This window comes from Rana temporaria, chromosome 5 (genome assembly GCF_905171775.1).
Source record: "Rana temporaria chromosome 5, aRanTem1.1, whole genome shotgun sequence".
NCBI classification, from domain to species: domain Eukaryota; kingdom Metazoa; phylum Chordata; class Amphibia; order Anura; family Ranidae; genus Rana; species Rana temporaria.
In genome coordinates this window covers 423,972,201-423,994,376 of record NC_053493.1, presented here as the reverse complement: position 1 = coordinate 423,994,376, position 22,176 = coordinate 423,972,201, and the positions used below count along the sequence as shown (strand labels likewise).

The following is a 22,176-nucleotide window of genomic DNA, read 5'->3' as shown; positions in this document are numbered from 1 at the left end:
TCTCCTGACAGGGGGGGGGGTCGCGCCGATTGTTTATCAGCTCAGCGCAGCCCCCCCCCCCCCCTCGGATGCCCACACTGGACCACCAGGGAGGGCCCCCCGGTGCCCAATAGAAAAAAATAGGCAAAAAAAAAACCCGAGCAGCAAAATGGGCACCGACTGGCAACATGGGCACCAACTGAAGTGATGCCCAGCAATGCCATCAGCCACATCAGTGCCCATCTGTGCCACCCATAAGTGCTGCCTATGAGTACCCATAATTGAAGAAAAAACTTATTTACAAAAAAATTTACAGAAAAAAAACAAAAAAAAAAAAAATTAAAAAAAAAAACGCAGAGGTGATCAAATACCACCAAAATAAAGCTCTATTTGTGGGAACAAAATTATAAAAATTCCATTTGGGTACAGTGTAGCACGACCGCGCAATTGTCATTCAAATTGCGACAGTGCTGAAAGCTGAAAATTGGCCTGGGCAGGAAGGTGTGTAAGTGCCCCCTGGTATGGAAGTGGTTATAGTGCAAAAAAATAAAAAAAAACGCAGAGGTGATCAAATACCACCAAAAGAAAGCTCTATTTGTGGGGGGGGGGGGGGGGGTGGCACGTCAATTTTGTTTGGAAGCCACGTTGCACGACCGCGCAATTGTCAGTAAAAGCCATGTATTGCCGAATCGCAAAAAGTTGCCTGGTATTTGGCCAGCCAAATGGTCCGGGGCTAAAAAAAAAAACACACAACAACAACAACAACAAGTTGGACCCACTGGGGGGAGATTCACTAAACCATGAAGAGTGCAAAATCAGGTGCAGCTGTGCATAAAAACCAATCAGCTTCCAGGTTTTGTTGTCAAAGCTTCACTGAACAAGCTAAAGTAAGAAGCTGATTGGTTACTCTATACCAGTGTTTCTCAATTCCAGTCTTCAGGCCCCCCCAACAGGTCAGGTTTTCAGGATTTCCCTCAGATCAGGCTTTGGTGATTACTAAAGCCCCATACACACCATCAGATTATCTGCAGATTTTTGTCTTCAGATTTACCAAAACCATATAATATGAGGTCAAACCTTAAGAGTTTCAATTTGTATGCAATCAGGCAGGCCCTTGTACTACATGGTTTTGGTAAATCTGAAGACAAAAATCTGCAGATAATCTGATGGTGTGTATGGGGCTTAAGGCAGTGAAACTGATCAAATCACCTGTGCAAAATAATGGAAATCCTGAAAACCTGACCTGTTGGGGGGGCCTGAGGACTGGAATTGAGAAACACTGCTCTATACAAAGCTGCACCAGATTCTGAGTGCTCCAGTTTTAGCATTTTCCCGTCACTGGGCCTATGAATGAGGGGGATAGTTGCCTCTCCCATTGGGGGGGATTATGGAGACCTCGGGGGTCTTACAATCCTCCCAGAAAGCAGCTGGGTCCAGGAGCAGTGCCCACCTACTAGCATGAGGGCCAAATCAAAGACAATGTGGCCCCCGCTTGTCTGAGACCTGAAGCTACGACACCTTTTTCTATTCCCTGTGAGCCTCGTGTTGCCTGTTTAGGTGGGCGGAGTCACACTTACCTGCGATTTCCTGGATGAGGATTAGAGGGAAGTAATCTGCATGTTTATGTGCTGGAGGGAAAACCGCCAGGGGGGGGGGCGTCCTCCGTCTATTGACACGCACTGAGGGCCCATAGAATATTAATGGACGCAATTCAATGCAACACCAACAAAGGCTAATTTATAAAACATGACGGCTATTCTCTTCCCAAATCATCCCAACAACAACTGTGTTACACTTTATAACGTTTTATCTCATTTCCTCATCTCTTCTCACCCAATTACAAAAAGAAAAGAGAAAAAACAAAAAAACAAAAAAAACACAGCAGCCCAAGCTTTTGAAAAGTGGATCATTTTGGATTAAAAGTAATTATTTTTTTACTTTAAAACCGGTTAAGCCCCGGTGCATTATTCAGGTAAAGGACCTGGCCCCTTTTTGCAATTCGGCACTGCGTCGCTTTAACTGACACAATTGCGCGGTCGTGCGACGTGGCTCCCAAACAAAATTGGCGTCCTTGTTTTCCCACAAATAGAGCTTTCTTTTGGTGGCATTTGATCACCTCTGTGTTTTTTTTTTTGCGCTATAAACAAAACAAAAAAAAAAAAGTGCGACATTTTTGAAAAAAAATAATTTTATATTTTTTACTTTGTGCTATAATAAATATCCCCCCCCCAAAAAATAAATACAAAGAGATATATATATATATAAAAAAATACTTTTTTTTTTCCTCAGTTTAGGCCGATACGTATTCTACATTTTTTTTTTTTTAACAAAAATATCACAATAAGCGTTTATTGATTGGTTTACGCAAAAGTTATAGCGTTTACAAAATAGGGGATAGTTGTATGACATTTTTATTATACTACTAATGGCGGCGATCAGCGATTTTTTTCCGTGACTGCGACATTATGGTGGACACATCGGATACATTTTTGGGACCATTGTCATTTTCACAGTGAAAAGTGCTATAAAAATGCACCGATTACTGTGAAAGACACTGGCAGTAAAGGGGTTCACCACTAGGGGGCACTGTAGGGGTTAAGCGTGACCTCATGTGTGTTTTCAACGTTAGGGGGGCGGGGCTGGACGCGTGACGTCATTCCCTATATCAGAGAACAGATGATCAGTGACAAGCCACAGAGAGAAATGGGGAAGGTTTGTTTACACTCACCTCTCCCCGTTCTTCAGCTCCTGTGAACCGATCGCGGGACACCCGAAGCCCTCGGGCAGTACAGACACTCCCAGCGTGTGCTTCTTCCCCACGAGTGCGGGCTCCTCCTCTGTGGGTGTAAACAGAGGAAGGCCGCCGCCGGGTGTACCAAGATGGCCGCGGCTCCGGAGCTAGGCCGAAGCCGTGGCCTTTCCTAATGTTATTCCTGCGGCTCCGGAGGTAGGCCGAAGCCGCGGCCTTTCCTAGCGTTATGTCCGCCCTTCCAGAGCTAGGCCGAAGCCGTGGCCATAACGTTAGGAAAGACCTCGGCTTCGGCCTAGCTCTGGAAGGGCGGACATAACGCTAGGAAAGGCCGCGGCTTCGGCCTAGCTCCGGAGCCGCGGCAATCCGCGGATCACAGTGTGTTCCGTGATCTGAACGGGTCACCCCCATCGGAACACACTGTGATCCGTTGCACCCCTACTGCACAGTGTGCGGGGACCGCCCTGTCATCCACCAGCTCAGCGGGGAATCAATGGACCGATCTCCGCTGAGCAAGCGGAGGTTCACAGGGCGGATCATTACTGATCCGCCCCGTGTGAAAGGACCCAAACTCCTTCATTGATGGTTACATTTTTTTGATCATCATCAACACTAATACTATTGTTTGTAACAATGTGTGAGTTCATGGTAAGTGCATGTATATACACACACGCATTTTTTTGTAAAAAAAAAAAAAAAAAAAAAAAAAAATGCACCTCCCCACTGAAGTGAATGGAAATGCATAAAAAAGACACAGCAAGCCGCGGTTGCATTTTTTGAGTGGCATGTCCTTTCACAGGTGCAAAACACACCGGAAACGCAGCAAAAAACACGCGTTTCACACTTTTGCAACAGAGTGATGCGAAAGCTTTTACACTGGTGAAATAAAATGTGTGAATAAATAGGGAACAGCACAGAGAAGTGTAATAAATGAATAAAACGTCACAAGAAGTGGAAACTATAAAAAAAAAAAAAAACATTAGGAAATGGCGAGACGGGCAGCAGAGGAAACGGCAAAACCAACACGAGACACCGGCTCAATGAAGTCATTTACACGAGCGATTTGCTCTTTTTGTACTATAAAAGGGCCAATTTTAGTTTTTTTTTTTTTTTTTTTTAGTTTTTTTAACGCCACAATGTTACTGGCTGATTTAATCGATTATGAAAATGGTAATCGATCAATTTCATAATTGATTGGTTGTCGATTAATTGATTAGTTGTTTCGACCCTAATTCAGACAGTCAGTCAGGATGACAGTTAGGCGAGCGCGCCATTCATACAGAAACTCTCCGCTGCAAACTAATCAGCAATCTGCCTCGTCATGTCCTATGAGAAGATTCCCCCCACCAGCTAAATATATCAGCCCTGTGTAAGCCAACCTTACACCCCCCCCCCCAACCCCCGCCTAGTACAGCGATCAGCATTTACACCACAGAGGAAAGAAACCGAGACCAAGATTCTTTGTAACCATTTTATGTTGGGTGTATATTCTGAGATATACAGAACAGAATAAATACCTTCCCCCGCTGTTCCCCATTATTGTAAAAACATATTCCTATTATCCTTATTCACACCTGAAGCTACAAGACACTGGATTGGGGGGGCAAATCAATGATTCTCTATGGAGATTGTTCACATCTCCACTCCAAAAATCGCTTAAAGCGATTACAGGCGGCTTTCTGCTTTTTATATTGTGATCTTTTGACCTGAACAAAATTTCGGCAAAAAAACACTACACTCGGGTGTGAACGGGGGCCCCAAGTACAGTATATAGTGTGAATGGGGTACAGTATATAGATTGTAATAAATAAAAAAAAAAAAAGACAAAACACGGTTCAGAAAATTGCTGAACTACTAGAGCTGCAGGATTCCGGCCAAAATGAGAATCACAATTTTTTGGCTTAGAATAAAGATCACGATTCTCAGCGTAAAGTCTTTCACATTATACAAAAAAATGTGTTTCAACTTTACTGGTTGTGTTTTTTTTTTTTTTAATTCATTAAAGAAATTTTTTCCCCCAAAAAAATGTAATTTGAAAGACCGATGTGCAAATACAGTGCGATATAAAATATTGCAACAAACCACCATTTTATTCTCTAGGGTCTGTACAAAAAAATATATATATATATAATTTGTAATGTGAAAGATTTTACGCCACGAGAATCGTGATCTTTATTCTAAGGACAGAAAATTGGATTCTCATTTCTAGTAGTACAGTAATGTTCTAACCACATTTTATCTTTATTAGAATAATAAAAAAACAAACAAACACACACTATATACTTCGACCCCATTCACATGAGAGGGTAGTTTTTTTGCCACAATTTGCCGACAGCTGATCACGTGGTAAGGGGCCGGGATCAGCCCATTACTCCAATCAGCCGAGTCTCTGACTCAAGAGCACGCCCCGCAGGCACGGGATGACGTCTATTGACAGCCTCCCAGCAATTAAGGGGAGCTCCAGCCTTTTTTTTATGCTTATTAAAAGTCAGCAGCTACAAAAGTGTAGCTGCTGGCTTTTAATAAACATACTCACCTGTTCCACGTTCCAGCGACATGCCGCCGGGAGCTTCATTCCGGTCCCCCCCCCCCCTTCACCGCCGGCGCCTCCACTGCAACTGTGGGCACCCGGCCAGGCACTCACTGCGCATGTGCAAACGGGGTGGTTCCCCACCAGGACCCCTGTTGGGACTGCATTGCTGTCTGTGTCCCAGTTAAGAAGATTAATTCTCTTTATCCTGTTGACTGTCATCACTGCAAAGCCCAAATTATGGGTTGTCTGCAGAACAGTAAAGTCACATGTAGCCGCGCCCCCAACCCGTTCCTCTGAAAAGTGGTGCAATGGGACGCCTCCTCACCGCCCGTTTTAATCCCAAACAAATACACACGCGGTTGTGCGGCATTTCTCTCACTTTAATGGGTCGTGTTCTCTGGACCTCCCCCCCCACATCGAGCTTTCTTTTGGTGGTATTTAATCACTGCTGTTTTTTTTTGTTTTTAACAATAAAGACAATTTTAAACTCCCCCCCCCCCAAAAAAATGGTTTTATATTTTGTTATAAAATTTTGCAAACATGTAATTTTTCTCCTTCATTGAGGTACGCTGACAGGCACCGATAAGCAGCATGGATGAGGAACTGGTGGGCCCCGAGGGGTGGCACGGATGAGGAACTGGTGGGCCCCGAGGGGTGGCACGGATGAGGAACTGGTGGGCCCCGAGGGGTGGCACGGATGAGGAACTGGTGGGCCCCGAGGGGTGGCACGGATGAGGAACTGGTGGGCCCCGAGGGGTGGCACGGATGAGGAACTGGTGGCCACTGAGGTGGTACAGATGAGGTGGCTCTTCCTCGTCGATGTCCCTTTCGCAGAAGCTGGTGATCGTTTTTTTCTTTCTCCTCTAGCTGCCAGGGCGAGAGAAATCATTGGCTGACAGCTGATCACATGGCAAGGAGCCGGGATTAGGCGTGTCTCATTGACTTGGTGATCACAGAGCGCACAGGCAGCTCACGCGCGGAAGGCCGTCATAAGACGGTGTCCCGGCAATGTAGGTCCATTCTGTAGCGGTCATTGGGTTATAGTGCGGACGCGAGGAGGTTAGAGTGTTCCTAACCCCGGGCCCTGCAGTCACTACATCCGATCTCCCTCAGTACACAGAAATGCAATTATTTTAGTAAATATAAAAAACGGAGAAATGCCATTTCTCATCAGCAGTATATAGCAGTCTTGTGACTTCTATCAGTGTCTAGGTAAAAGCTTGTAGGAGGAGTTTTTATTCTACTCTGACTGTCCTGTGAGGCTGCAGGACCTCTGACCCCTCTGTCTGGACAGAGAATGTAAAGTCGGGTTAAAGTTGCACTGGAAAGTGTCAATATGATTGGAAGGACTGCGCAGTGACTGCGCAGCTCACAGTGAGGACGCTGGGAGCTGCACAGTCACTTCATGAAAAAGTCTCCCAGACAAACACACTTGGCAATGTTCACATCCGCGGCTATAGAAAGGCCGTCACTGGGCTGAGCTCAGGCTGGGCCAGGAGACTTTCATGAACAGTTTGTGTTTTCCAACCAACACCATCTATCAGGAGCTCCGGCTGGTGGGCAGTTCGTGTGTGTGTGTGGGGGTGTGGGGGGGGGTAAAAGAACTATAAATAGTTGGAGAAATTGGCATCGGACGATTTTTATCCAAATTAGGCTGATATTCAACATGGCCGCTAGCGGTGCCACGGATCCGGAGCTAGGCCAAAGCGGCGGCCTTTCCTGTGGCTGTGACCGCGATCTGTTCACACCCACAGAGGAGGAGGGGCCCGCGCCGCTCTCTGGTGTCTGTACTACGGGGGGCAAGGGTCTGTACTGAGGGGGGGGGTGTCTATACTGGAGGGAGAGGGGGTCTGTACCGAAGGGGGGGGGTGACACTTTTTTGCACCAGTGCCGCCATCCAGTGCCAACTAAAGCCATCAGTGCCATCTGCCAATGCTAACTATTGCCATCCAGTGTCAATTAGTGCCACCTGCTAGGGGTGCAACGGATCAAAAAAACTCACGGTTCGGATCGTTCCGCGGATCAGGAGTCACGGATTGGATCATTTTTCGGATTGGCAAAAAAATAAAATTCTCCCCCACTGTAATATCCACATCTCCCCCCCCCCCCCACCCAACTATAGTACCTACCCCCTCGGTGCAGACACCCCCCCTCCTTAGTACAGTGACCCCCCCCCTCTCCGTACAGAGGCCCACCCCTCCAGGTAGTACTGACAGCCCCCCCCCCCCCCCTCGGGTAGTACAGACACTCCACGAGCGGTGTGTCCCACGAGTGCGGGCTCCTCCTCTGTGGGTGTAAACAGAGGAGGGCCGCCGCGTGTACCAAGATGGCCGAAGCCGCGGCCTTTCCTAGCATTATGGTCGCGGCTCTGGAGGTAGGCCAAAGCCGCAGCCATAACGTTCGGAAAGGCCGTGGCTTTGGCCTAGCTCCGGAGCCGCGGCCGTAACATTAGGAAAGTCCACGGCTTCGGCCTAGCTCCGGAGCCGTGGCAATCCGCGGATCACAGTGTGTTCCGATCCAAAGGGGGTGACCCGTACGGATCAACTGTGATCCGTTGCACCCCTACCATCTGCTAGTACCATCTTTCAGTGCCATCCAGTGCAACCTGCCAGTGCCAATAAGTGCCACTTGCCAATCAGTGCTTTCTTCCAGTGCCAATTAGTGCCATGAGCCAGTGCCACCAAAAAATAAAATAAATAAATCGGCCATCCCGATTTCTAAATACCGGCCAGAGAAAAACCGGTATCGGTCGACCTCTAATAAATAGTACAATTATTTTGGGCGACCCCCAAAGAACTATTGCCACTGCCGCACAGCAAACACGTATTGTCCATTTGCTCATGCGTGTTAAGACACACACGCGTGTGGAAAAACTCGCTCTGCCACAACTGGAAGCTTGCTCATGAATTGGGGGGGGGGGGGGTTACACGCAGAAATAAACCTGCAACCTTTTTTTCCCCCCTGGCAGAAGCGTCCAGTGCTATACATATCCTGATTATTGGCAGCGACACCCCGATCAGTCACATGTCTGGCAGATTGGGGGGGGGGGGGGGTGAGAAGGCCAGACGCCCAGGGTGAATATTATTAAGATCAAAAAATTATTTTGATCAAATTTTTTTTTTTTTTTTTTTTTTTTTATTATAATAAAAAAAAGGGGCTTTTGGTGTAAAAAAACCTAAAGATATTTTTTTCCATTTAGGATACATAATAATTCAGCATGAAGTGGAGCTCAGTTATGTGGCACGAGGCTCTATATTCTGCAATATTTACATTTTTTGATAAACTCATTCAATGAATCCAAGCTGAGATAACAGTCACTGCATTGTCACAGTAATCATGAGATAAACCAAAGGTCAGGAATATTCCGTTGCTTTGCAAATCTATGTACACTACAAACTGTACGATTGAATCGGTTCTGATATCAATGTTTTACTAACCTGACAGCTTATCATTCTAAATAGGAAAACCTTCATTTTGTTTGCAAATATTAAATATTTTAACTACAAGCAAGAATGAGTCCTTCAATTTAAAGAGCACCTGTCATTTCACATCCATCATGGCAGCGCCTGTTAGCGGGCGTCCAATCACCTGCTGCCGCCACCTCCCACAACACCAACCGCCCCGTTAAAGGAAATTGGACTGTCAGCGAGTCGACAACAGCGAGACAGAGGGGGGGGGGGGGGGGGAAGGTCAACAGCGGGACAGAGGCGCGAGGGGGCGTGGGGGGGGGACCAACAGCGGGACATAGGGGGGAAAGCCCAACAGCGAAACAGAGGTGGGGAAGCTTCTGCTTTTCGGACCCCTGCCCCCCCCCCCCGCGTCACATTTGGGGGGGGGGGTTGTGCAGATACCTGTATAAGACAGGTATTTGCACCCACGTCACTGACCAAGCGACCCCCCCCGCGCAGCTGTCTCCTGGGAAACACACTGGACCCAGGAGAGAGCAGGTACCAGTGAGGGCACAACTGGGCAGTGCAACGCTTCACTTCCTGACTCCCTCACCCAGGATGGCGGCGGGGGCCGCCGATAAGACATCGCGGGCACACTGGACAGGCAAGCGTCCATTTTTTTTTTTTTTGTAACAGTCAGCAGCTGCAGTATGTGTAGCTGCCGGCTTTTAAAGAAAAAAAAAAAAAATTATTTCGGGTTTAACCACCCGGCACTTTTACCCCCTTCCTGCCCAGGCCAAATTTTCAGCGCTGTCACAATTTGAATGACAATTGAACAATCATGTAACACTGGACCCAAACTAAAATGTTAGTAAAAAACTTTTTAGACAGATCGATCTTTTTGGTGGAATTTAATCACCACTGTTTTGTTTTTTTATATCTTTTTGGTATCTTTTTAAAGAAAATAAATGTTCTTAGTTATAAAATGTTGTAAATAAGTGTTTTTTCTCCTTCACAGATGGTCGGTGCAGACGTCCCCACTGAGGAATGTCGCTGACGCCTCTCACACTGCCAGCGTGAGGAGAGGAATGCCATCAACCAGCATTTCCTGTTTCCATGGATCAGTTGTGATTGGACACAGCTGGTCACATGGTGCCGTGTCCTAACCACCAATCGCCACGCTGCGTGCCCAGAATGGGAGGACGTCATTCCAGAGCGGGTGGGAAGCAGTTACAAAATGCTCCTTCCTAAGAGACTTATGAATTTTCAGCCCTCCCTGACCATCAACAGTGATCTGGCTGTTTCTTATCCCTGCAAAGCAGGGTGAAAACAAATATTCAAGTAAAAGAAGCACAAAATACAATCCTAGTGAGGCAACACCCACAATTCTACCTTAAGGAGTCCATTCGCAAGATACATTTACTGCGATTTCCATGCTCTATGACAGTCTATTCATTTTGAACGCCCCCCAAAATAGCCCCAGTGGTGCACCGCACCCCGCACTGGACATTGCAGTGATCTGCTTTGGGGGAAACCATTCACGGTGAAGCTTCATCCTCGGCACCCCTGTGGTGCACTACAAGTGAAGAGACAGCAACAGAACACTAACCGTACACCCCCCCCCTCAACCAAATCACATGGGATGGCCAATGTCCCCCACATTGAAATCTCTCCACCACGTGTGCAACACAAAGAAATCTCCCCGCCACGTGTGCAACACAGGAAGAGAAGGAGAAATCTCCCTGCCACGTGTGCAACACAGAAAGAGAAATCTCCCTGCCACGTGTACAACACAGGAGGTGAAGGAGAAATCTCCCAGCCACGTGTGCAACACAAAGAAATCTCCCCGCCACGTGTGCAACACAGGAAGAGAAGGAGAAATCTCCCTGCCACGTGTGCAACACAGGAGGCGAAGGAGAAATCTCCCCGCCACGTGTGCAACACAGGAAGAGAAGGAGAAATCTCCCTGCCACGTGTGCAACACAGGAGGCGAAGGAGAAATCTCCCCGCCACGTGTGCAACACAGGAAGAGAAAGAGAAATCTCCCTGCCACGTGTGCAACACAGAAAGAGAAATCTCCCCACCACGTGTACAACACAGGAGGTGAAGGAGAAATCTCCCAGCCACGTGTGCAACACAAAGAAATCTCCCCGCCACGTGTGCAACACAGGAAGAGAAGGAGAAATCTCCCTGCCACGTGTGCAACACAGGAGGCGAAGGAGAAATCTCCCCGCCACGTGTGCAACACAGGAAGAGAAGGAGAAATCTCCCTGCCACGTGTGCAACACAGGAGGCGAAGGAGAAATCTCCCCGCCATGTGTGCAACACAGGAAGAGAAAGAGAAATCTCCCTGCCACGTGTGCAACACAGAAAGAGAAATCTCCCCACCACGTGTACAACACAGGAGGTGAAGGAGAAATCTCCCAGCCACGTGTGCAACACAAAGAAATCTCCCCGCCACGTGTGCAGCACAGGAAGAGAAGGAGAAATCTCCCCGCCACGTGTGCAGCACAGGAAGAGAAGGAGAAATCTCCCCGCCACGTGTGCAACACAGGAAGAGAAGGAGAAATCTCCCCGCCACGTGTGCAACACAGGAAGAGAAAGAGAAATCTCCCCGCCACGTGTGCAACACAGGAAGAGAAAGAGAAATCTCCCCGCCACGTGTGCAACACAGGAAGAGAAGGAGAAATCTCCCCGCCACGTGTGCAGCACAGGAAGAGAAGGAGAAATCTCCCCGCCACGTGTGCAGCACAGGAAGAGAAGGAGAAATCTCCCCGCCACGTGTGCAGCACAGGAAGAGAAATCTCCCCGCCACGTGTGCAACACAGGAGGTGAAGGAGAAATCTCCCCGCCACGTGTGCAGCACAGGAGGTGAAGGAGAAATCTCCCCGCCACATGTGCAACACAGAAAGAAATCTCCCTGCCACGTGTGCAACACAAGAGGCGAACGAGAAATCTCCCCGCCACGTGAGCAGCACAGGAGGCGAATGAGAAATCTCCCCGCCACGTGTGCAACACAGGAAGAGAAGGAGAAATCTCCCCGCCACGTGTGCAACACAGGAAGAGAAGGAGAAATCTCCCCGCCACGTGTGCAACACAGGAGGCGAACGAGAAATCTCCCCGCCACGTGTGCAACACAGGAAGAGAAGGAGAAATCTCCCCGCCACGTGTGCAACACAGGAAGAGAAGGAGAAATCTCCCTGCCACGTGTGCAACACAGGAGGCGAACGAGAAATCTCCCCGCTACGTGTGCAGCACAGGAGGTGAACGAGAAATCTCCCCGCCACGTCTGCAACACAGGAAGAGAAGGAGAAAACTCCCCGCCACATGTGCAACACAGGAAGGGAAGGAGAAATCTCCCCGCCACGTGTGCAACACAGTAAGAGAAGGAGAAATCTCCCCGCCACGTGTGCAACACAGTAAGAGAAGGAGAAATCTCCCTGCCACGTGTGCAACACAGTAAGAGAAGGAGAAATCTCCCTGCCACGTGTGCAACACAGGAGGCGAAGGAGAAATCTCCCCGCCACGTGTGCAACACAGGAGGTGAAGGAGAAATCTCCCCGCCATATGTGCAACACAGGAAGAGAAATCTCCCCGCCACATGTGCAACACAAAGAAATTTCCCTGCCACGTGTGCAACACAAAGAAATCTCCCCGCCACGTGTGCAACACAAAGAAATCTCCCCGCCACGTGTGCAACACAAAGAAATCTCTCCGCCACGTGTGCAACACAGGAGGAGAAGGGGAAATCTCCCCGCCACATGTGCAACACAGAAAGATAAATCTCCCCGCCACGTGTGCGACACAGGAGGTGAAGGAGAAATCTCCCCGCCACGTCTGCAACACAAAAGAAATCTCCCCGCCACGTGTGCAACACAGGAAGAGAAGGAGAAATCTCCCCGCCACGCGTGCAACACAGGAAGTGAAAGAAATCGCCCAAATGGGACACAAATGGTAAGAAAACTGATAGTGGATGTACTTTTCCCTACAAAAGAAATTGGCTTGAGCAAAGTTGAGCTTTTCATTAAAAATAAACACAAGAACTCAAAATTCCACGCCCCCCCCACTCACGGGGTCCCTGCTGCACTTAACTGCTGGAAAGGCGTCCTCACCGCCCACGCCATACCGGGTCAGAACCTAGAAAACTTCACTACGTGGGGCTGTGAACCACGAGGGCAGAAAATTAACCGTCTCTGCACCATTTTTATAGAATATTTGGATTTTTTTACTTTCTTTGTACCCTTTTTCTCTGCACCGCGTTCAAAAACGCACCACACCTGCGATCTGCGGGCGTCAGCGTTTAATACTTCAAAAAGACAAAATGGTGCATGTGCTGCGTTTTGTGCAATTTTAGTCCATTGAAATGAACAGGCTGAAATCGCACTGCCCCCAGACCGCATGCGAATCGCACAGGAACACACAACGCATTCATGGTGTGACCTGAATCCTCGCTGTTGGCGGATTCACGACAGACTCGTTTACACACAAGGGGGATCACTCTTCGAAGGGAGTTTGACAGGCAGAGAGGCCGGTGTCGGGTCGCCTCCCCACGGCCCGTTTTAAATCCCCCGCAGTTTCGGGGGATTGGGTTGCGTACGGCGGGCAGTACTGCCCACTGAGCGCGACTTGGGGGACTATTTTTGCAAAGCATCACAGCCCTGCCATGTGAGCAGCCCCATTCGCTGCCTTTGCGGCTTAAGGGAGGGGGGGGGCAGCTGTGACCACACCGTCCAATAAGAAACTATCCAGAGTCTTCTCGGTTCCAGGACAGCTCCCCAGAAGGAAGAGATTCTCATTGGTCAGAGCAGCCACACGGCCGTCCTGACCAATAAGAAACCATCCTGAGCCTTTTATGTTCCAGGATAGCTCCCTAGGAGATTCTCATTGGTCAGTGCAATCACATGGCCGTGCTGTCCAATAAAAAACACACCCCTATCCTGAGTCTTCTCGGTTTCATGACAGCTCCCCAGAAGATTCTCATTGGTCAGAGCAGTCACATGACCGTGCTTGACCAATAAGAAACTATCCTGAGCCTTTTATATTCCAGGAAGGTGTCTCCAGGAGAAGATTCTCATTGGTCAGTGCAGTCACACGGCTGTGCTGACCATTAAGAAACTATCCCAAGTCTTCTCAGTCCTTAGAAAGTGTCCACAGAAAAGGAAATAAGTCTCATTGGTCAGTGCAGTCACATGGCCGGGCTGACCAATAAAAAACACACTATACTGAGTCTTCTCGATTTCATGACAGCTCCCCAGAAGATTCTCATTGGTCAGAGCAGTCATTGCTTGACCAATAAGAAACTATCCTGAGCCTTTTATGTTCCAGGACGGCTCCCTAGAATGAGGAGATTCTCATTGGTCAGAGCAGTCACATGACCGTGCCGACCAATAAGATGCCTCCCTGAACCTCTTATATTCCAGGACAACTCCTGAGGAGATTCTCATTGGTCAGAGCAGTCACATGGCCAGGCTGACCAATAAGAAACTATCCTGAGCCTCTTACGTTCCAGGAAGGTGTCGCCAGGAGAAGATTCTAATTGGTCAGTGCAGACACACAGCCGTGCTGACCAATAAGAACATGATCCCAAGCCTCCTCTGTTCCACAATGGTGGTGTCCCTAGAAGGAAGAGATTCCAATAAGAAACTATCCTGAGCCTTTTATGTTCCAGGACGGCTCCCCAGAAGGGAAGAGACTCTCATTGGTCAGAGCAGTCACATGGCCAGGCTGACCAATAAGAAATTATACCAAAGTCTTCTCGGCTCCCAAGAAGAAGATTCTCATTGGTCAGAGCAGTCACATGGCCGGGCTGACCAATAAGAAATTATACCAAAGTCTTCTCGGCTCCCAAGAAGAAGATTCTCATTGGTCAGAGCAGTCACATGGCCGGGCTGACCAATAAGAAATTATCCTGAGCCTTTTACGTTCCAGGAAGGTGTCGCCAGGAGAAGATTCTAATTGGTCAGAGCAGTCACATGACCGTGCTGACCAATAAGAAATAAACCTGAGCCTTTTATGTTCCAGGAAGGTGTCGCCAGGAGAAGATTCTAATTGGTCAGTGCAGACACACAGCCGTGCTGACCAATAAGAAAATGATCCCAAGCCTCCTCTGTTCCACAATGGTGGTGTCCCTAGAAGGAAGAGATTCCAATAAGAAACTATCCTGAGCCTTTTATGTTCCAGGACGGCTCCCCAGAAGGAGAAGATTCTCATTGGTCAGTGCAGTCACATGGCCAGGCTGACCAATAAGAAACTATCCTGAGCCTTTTATGTATCCAGGACAGCTCCCCAGAAGGGAGGAGATTCTCATTGGTCAGAGCAGTCACATGGCCGTGCTGACCAATGAGCAGCAGCCATTGCATACTTTATACTACAAAGCCTCCAGGTATGCGTAGTGAAGTTTTCAAGCATGTGGCCCCATTACAGCAGCCGGGGTTGGAGACAGGAGGTGGCTTTTTTCCAGCAGCGGGGGGGGGGGGGGGCGGGGTGTTGACAATAAGGCCTCATTCACACAGGGGGGGGGCAGGGGGATGCATGAACACCTGTGCAGGTAAGCCCCGCCCTCCCACAGGATACACATTGATACTTCCCGTGTGAATGAGGTCATAACAAAAGAAACAACAAAGTTTGATACATAACTCTCACAGCAGCCAATCCGCTTCTATCTTCAGCTTGCCCAGTTAAACTTTGAACATGAAAGCTAGAAGCTGATTGGTTATCGTGGTGTAGATAAATCCCCCCTATATAAGGGGGGTGGGCACTCACCCCGGGGCTCGGCTCTGCTCCTCTTCCGCTCGCTCTTCCTCCAGACTCCCAGCCGTTGTTGTTTCTTCTTCCTCATCCTCCTCTTCTTCCTCCTCCTCCTCCTCGTCACTCTCCCCGCCTGAGCTGCTCTCCGTGGCGTCCGAGTCGAACCCCCCCTGGGCCGCCCGCAGCCGGGCCGTGGAGCTGCACGTCAGCCGGTCCAGTTCAATGTGCGGGGAGGACCCCGGTAGGCCGGCCGCCCCTCGCTCCGACAGCAGCTCCACCAACCCCGACAGCTGCTGCCGGACGTGCCGCTCCACCTGCTTGGCCTGGATCACCTGGAGCCTCCGGCACAGCCGGCGGGCCCTCGCTCCCAGTTCCTGCTGGCGGCTGGACATCTGGGCCGCCCTCAAAGCGCACAGGACCCGGGGCCCCCGAGCGGCGGTGGTGGTGGTGTCCTGAGAATCCACGGGCCCTTGTGCAGAGTCCCGTTCAGTAGCCGGGGGCCCCAGTGCACCAACCGATAACCCCTCCGCCCTCCCCTTAGAATCCAATGCCAAGTCTCGCCCAGCAAGGTGGCCCTTTGCGTTGCCCCCCAGTGCAATGTCCGTTCTCTCCCGGGGCTCCGGCCCAGCTTTACTCCTCTCTGGTGTGGCGAGGGGCCCCGGTGCGCCCCCGCCTGTCCTCTCCAGCCTGTTATTAAACCTCTCCGGTGCGGCGTCAGACCCCATCGCCGCCCCCAATTTTCTCTCAGCGGGCCCTAGCCCGTCTTTCAGCCTCTCCGGCCCCGGGGTACTCTCAGTCCTCCTCTCCCGGGGCCCCAGCGGTGCAGTGACGGGCCCCAGCCCAACTTTCAGCCCCTGAGGTGCAGCGACGGGCCCCGACGCGCTGTCAGTCCTCCTCTCCCGGGGGCCCGGCACAACTTTCAGCCCCTGAGGTGCGGCGACCGGCCCCGACGAGCAACCCGTCGTCCTCTCCCGGGACCCCAACCCAACTTTCAGCCCCACGGGCCCCGGTACGCTCTCAGTCCTCTTCTCCCGGGGCCCGACGACGACGGGCCCCGACGAATTCTCCTGCCTCCTCTCCCGGGGCCCGCCTGATGCGGCGAAGGGCCCCGGTGCGCTCTCGGTTCTCCTGTCCCGGGGGCCCGGCGTGGACGCAGAGTGGCCCTGCGGTGTAGGGGCCCCGGGGGCGGCCCTCGGTGCGGAATTCAGTCCAGTCAGGGGCCCCATGTCCTCTCTGGGCCCCCGCAGGGGCCTCCTCACCCCTCTCTTCAGGGGCCCCGGTGCCTCGTCCATCAGGGGCCCCCCCGGTTCATCATCCTCCTCCGCCCTCCCCCCGCCGTTGAGTAGCAGCAGCCCGGTGCGGCCCCTCCAGGCCGGGGACGAGGAGCCTCCGCCGAGTCGGATCCGGTGAGGAGCTTCCTGTGCGGCTCCGGTCAGCGCCGGGGCCATGTCCGCCATGCAGGAGGGGGTGGGCGGCAGGCGGCTCCTCACGGGGGTCCCGGGCTCTCCATGGCCCGCCCGGGGGGAGGCCAGCCGCAGACGCGTTTTCTGGGTCGGGTTCGTCGCAGCGCGCCGCCGCCGCCGGTCACGGCCTCCTCCGCCTCCCCACCCGGCCAGTCCGGGGAACAAAGCTCGATTACTCCTCCCCCCGCCTCCTCCTCTGCAGGGGCGGCCATTGCGCGCTCACCCCGCCCGCCGCCATCTTGTGCCGTGCCTGTCACCGCGCGCTCCGGAGCCTACCAACCGCACCGGAGAGAGAGGGGGGGTGGAACGCTTCTTCCCCCACCTACTTCTCCTTATTCCGCGGATAATATCACCTTACCGCACGCTGGTAACCCACCCGTTTTTTCCCACCCACGTCACTGTGTTTGTGGGCCTCAAAACCCGACGTTTCAAACCCCCCTCCTCTGCGCCGCCGAATGGTACAGTCCGCCTTCTGTGAGGCGACGTTCCGCTTCCCAATTGCGCAGCTGGCTAATCTCCTCTTCCCGCCTCCTTCCCCCCCCTCCTCCTCCTCCTTACAAGGCCCCGCCCCGCGCGCTGATTGGCCGCGCCGTGAACTCCTTTGTCTCCCCTCGCCTTGTTTTCTCCCTTCGTGTCGTCACGGCGAGAGGACCGCCTCCTCCGCCTTTCATGTAAGACTGACATCCGCGGCGACCAATCGGGAGTGAGGGGGCTCGTTTCCCGCCTCTTTCCCTCAGGGTTGCTTCAGCTTGTGGCGTCAGCAGCGCTCTCCCTCATGTGGCCGCCATGGCAGCCTTTCCCCGAGCTCGAGCAAAATTAGTTCTCATTAAAAGTTTGTAAACTGATGTGTTATAAATAAACATAAAATAATACGAAATTAATAAATATACTATACAATAAACTTTTTACACATGACCTAGGATCCTCAGAGCACTATGAGTTACCTGAGGAGCAGAAGGATCCTCACCTAGGATTCTTAGAGCACTATGAGTTACCTGAGGAGCAGAAGTATCCTCACCTAGGATCCTCAGAGCACTATGAGTTACCTGAGGAGCAGAAGGACCTCACCTAGGATCCTCAGAGCACTATGAGTTACCTGAGGAGTAGAAGGACCTCACCTAGGATTTTTAGAGCACTATGAGTTACCTGAGGAGTAGAAGGACCTCGCCTAGGATTCTTAGAGCACTATGAGTTACCTGAGGAGCAGAAGGACCTCACCTAGGATCCTCAGAGCACTATGAGTTACCTGAGAAACAGAAGGACCTCACCTAGGATTCTTAGAGCACTATGAGTTACCTGAGGAGTAGAAGGACCTCACCTAGGATTCTTAGAGCACTATGAGTTACCTGAAGAGCAGAAGGATCCTCACCTAGGATCCTCAGAGCACTATGGGTTACCTAAAAAATTAAATTAGTTCTTATTATAAGTTTGTGAACTGATGTGTTATAAATTAACATAAAATAATAAGAAATTAATAAATATACTATAAAATTGTTTTAATATTTACACATGACCTAGGATCCTCAGAGCACTATGAGTTACCTGAAGAGCAGAAGGATCCTCACCTAGGATCCTCAGAGCACTATGAGTTACCTGAAGAGCAGAAGGATCCTCACTTAGGATCCTCGGAGCCCTATGATTTACATGAAGAGCAGAAGGAACCTCACCTAGGATCCTCAGAGCACTATGAGTTACCTGAAGAGCAGAAGGATCCTCACCTAGGATCCTCAGAGCACTATAGGTTACCTAAAAAATTAAATTAGTTCTTATTATAAGTTTGTGAACTGATGTGTTATAAATTAACATAAAATAATAAGAAATTAATAAATATACTATAATTTTTTTTTAATATTTACACATGACCTAGGATCCTCAGAGCACTATGAGTTACCTGAAGTGCAGAAGGATCCTCACCTAGGATCCTCAGAGCACTATGAGTTGCAGAAGGATCCTCACTTAGGATCCTCGGAGCCCTATGAGTTACATGAAGAGCAGAAGGAACCTCACCTAGGATCCTCAGAGCACTATGAGTTACCTGAAGAGCAGAAGGATCCTCACCTAGGATCCTCAGAGCACTATGGGTTACCTGAAAATGAAATTAGTTCTTAAATTTAAGTTTGTGAACTGATGTGTTATAAATTAACATAAAATAATAAGAAATTAATAAATATACTATAAAAAAATATTTACACATGACCTAGGATCCTCAGAGCACTATGAGTTACCTGAGGAGCAGAAGGACCTCACCTAGGATCCTCAGAGCACTATGAGTTAACTGGGGAGCAGAAGGACCTCACCTAGGATTCTTAGAGCACTATGAGTTACCTGAGAAACAGGAGGACCTCACCTACGATCCTCAGAGCACTTAAGGTTACCTGAAGAGCAGAAGCATCCTCACCTAGGATCCTCAAAGCACTATGGGTTAACTGAAGAGCAGAAGGATCCTCAGAGCACTATGAGTTACCTGAAGAGCAGAAGGATCCTCACCTAGGATCCTCAGAGCCCTATGAGTTACCTGAAGAGCAGAAGGATCCTCACTTAGGATCCTCAGAGCACTATGAGTTACCTGAAGAGCAGAAGGATCCTCACCTAGGATCCTCAGAGCACTATGGGTTACCTAAAAAATTAAATTAGTTCTTATTATAAGTTTGTGAACTGATGTGTTATAAATTAACATAAAATAATAAGAAATTAATAAATATACTATAAATTTTTTTTAATATTTACACATGACCTAGGATCCTCAGAGCACTATGAGTTACCTGAAGAGCAGAAGGATCCTCGCCTAGGATTCTTAGAGCACTATGAGTTACCTGAAGTGCAGAAGGATCCTCACCTAGGATCCTCAGAGCACTATGAGTTGCAGAAGGATCCTCACTTAGGATCCTCGGAGCCCTATGAGTTACATGAAGAGCAGAAGGAACCTCACCTAGGATCCTCAGAGCACTATGAGTTACCTGAAGAGCAGAAGGATCCTCACCTAGGATCCTCAGAGCACTATGGGTTACCTGAAAATGAAATTAGTTCTTAAATTTAAGTTTGTGAACTGATGTGTTATAAATTAACATAAAATAATAAGAAATTAATAAATATACTATAAAAAAATATTTACACATGACCTAGGATCCTCAGAGCACTATGAGTTACCTGAGGAGCAGAAGGACCTCACCTAGGATCCTCAGAGCACTATGAGTTAACTGGGGAGCAGAAGGACCTCACCTAGGATTCTTAGAGCACTATGAGTTACCTGAGAAACAGCAGGACCTCACCTAGGATCCTCAGAGCATTTAAGGTTACCTGAAGAGCAGAAGCATCCTCACCTAGGATCCTCAAAGCACTATGAGTTACCTGAAGAGCAGAAGGATCCTCACCTAGGATCCTCAGAGCACTATGAGTTACCTGAAGAGCAGACGGAACCTCACCTAGGATCCTCAGAGCACTATGGGTTACCTGGAAATGAAATTTGTTCTTATTATAAGTTTGTGAGCTGATGTGTTATAAATTAACATAAAATAATAAGAAATTAATAAATATACTATAAAAAAATATTTTTTTTACACATGACCTAGGATCCTCAGAGCAATATGAGTTACCTGAAGAGCGGAAGGATCCTCAGAGCACTTCAGGTTACCTGAGCAGCAGAAGGATCCTCACCTAGTATCCTCAGAGCAATTTGGGGTTACCTGAAGAGCAGAAGGATCCTCAGAGCACTAGGGGTTACCTGAGGATCAAAAGGATCTTCACCTAGAATCCTTAAAGCACTATGGGTTAACTGAAGAGCAGAAGGATCCTCAGAGCACTATGGGTTACCTGAAAATGAAATTAGTTTTTTATTATAAGTTTGTGAACTGATGTGTTATAAATTAACATAAAATAATAAGAAATTAATAAATATACTATAAAAAAATATTTACACATGACCTAGGATCCTCAGAGCACTATGAGTTACCTGAGGAGCAGAAGGACCTCACCTAGGATCCTCAGAGCACTATGAGTTAACTGGGGAGCAGAAGGACCTCACCTAGGATTCTTAGAGCACTATGAGTTACCTGAGAAACAGGAGGACCTCACCTAGGATCCTCAGAGCACTTAAGGTTACCTGAAGAGCAGAAGCATCCTCACCTAGGATCCTCAAAGTACTATGGGTTACCTGAAGAGCAGAAGCATCCTCACCTAGGATCCTCAAAGCACTATGAGTTACCTGAAGAGCAGAAGGATCCTCACCTAGGATCCTCAGAGCCCTATGAGTTACCTGAAGAGCAGACGGAACCTCACCTAGGATCCTCAGAGCACTATGGGTTACCTGGAAATGAAATTTGTTCTTATTATAAGTTTGTGAGCTGATGTGTTATAAATTAACATAAAATAATAAGAAATTAATAAATATACTATAAAAAAATATTTTTTTTACACATGACCTAGGATCCTCAGAGCAATATGAGTTACCTGAAGAGCGGAAGGATCCTCAGAGCACTTCAGGTTACCTGAGCAGCAGAAGGATCCTCACCTAGTATCCTCAGAGCAATTTGGGGTTACCTGAAGAGCAGAAGGATCCTCAGAGCACTAGGGGTTACCTGAGGATCAAAAGGATCTTCACCTAGAATCCTTAAAGCACTATGGGTTAACTGAAGAGCAGAAGGATCCTCAGAGCACTATGGGTTACCTGAAAATGAAATTAGTTTTTTATTATAAGTTTGTGAACTGATGTGTTATAAATTAACATAAAATAATAAGAAATTAATAAATATACTATAAATTTTTTTTAATATTTACACATGACCTAGGATCCTCAGAGCACTATGAGTTACCTGAAGAGCAGAAGGATCCTCGCCTAGGATTCTTAGAGCACTATGAGTTACCTGAAGAGCAGAAGGATCCTCGCCTAGGATTCTTAGAGCACTATGAGTTACCTGAAGAGCAGAAGGATCCTCGCCTAGGATCCTCAGAGCACTATGAGTTGCAGAAGGATCCTCACTTAGGATCCTCGGAGCCCTATGAGTTACATGAGGAGCAGAAGGAACCTCACCTAGGATCCTCAGAGCCCTATGAGTTACCTGAGGAGCAGAAGGACCTCACCTAGGATTCTTAGAGCACTATGAGTTACCTGAAGAGCAGAAGGACCTCACCTAGGATCCTCAGAGCACTATGAGTTACCTGAGGAGTAGAAGGACCTCACCTAGGATCCTCAGAGCACTATGAGTTACCTGAGAATGAAATTAGTTCTTATTATAAGTGTGTGAACTGATGTGTTATAAATTAACATAAAATAATAAGAAATTAATAAATATACTATAAAAAAATTAAATATTTACACAT

At 48.8% G+C, this 22,176-nt stretch overlaps 1 protein-coding gene across 3 annotated transcripts in view; it reads right to left on the bottom strand.

The window, feature by feature from the left end:
* The window catches only part of LOC120941717 (KAT8 regulatory NSL complex subunit 1-like), a 103,167-nt gene extending 85,961 nt beyond the window's left edge, over positions 1-17,206 (bottom strand). For 2 of the 3 annotated variants that reach the window (XM_040355329.1, XM_040355330.1), the window contains exon 1: positions 15,413-17,206. In XM_040355329.1, coding sequence (XP_040211263.1) covers positions 15,413-16,854 — 1,442 coding nt within the window. In that variant the 5' untranslated portion in view covers positions 16,855-17,206. The remainder of the gene's footprint in view (positions 1-15,412) is intronic. The other variant, XM_040355331.1, reaches the window with a different exon arrangement.
* Between the last annotated feature and the right edge of the window lie 4,970 nt (positions 17,207-22,176).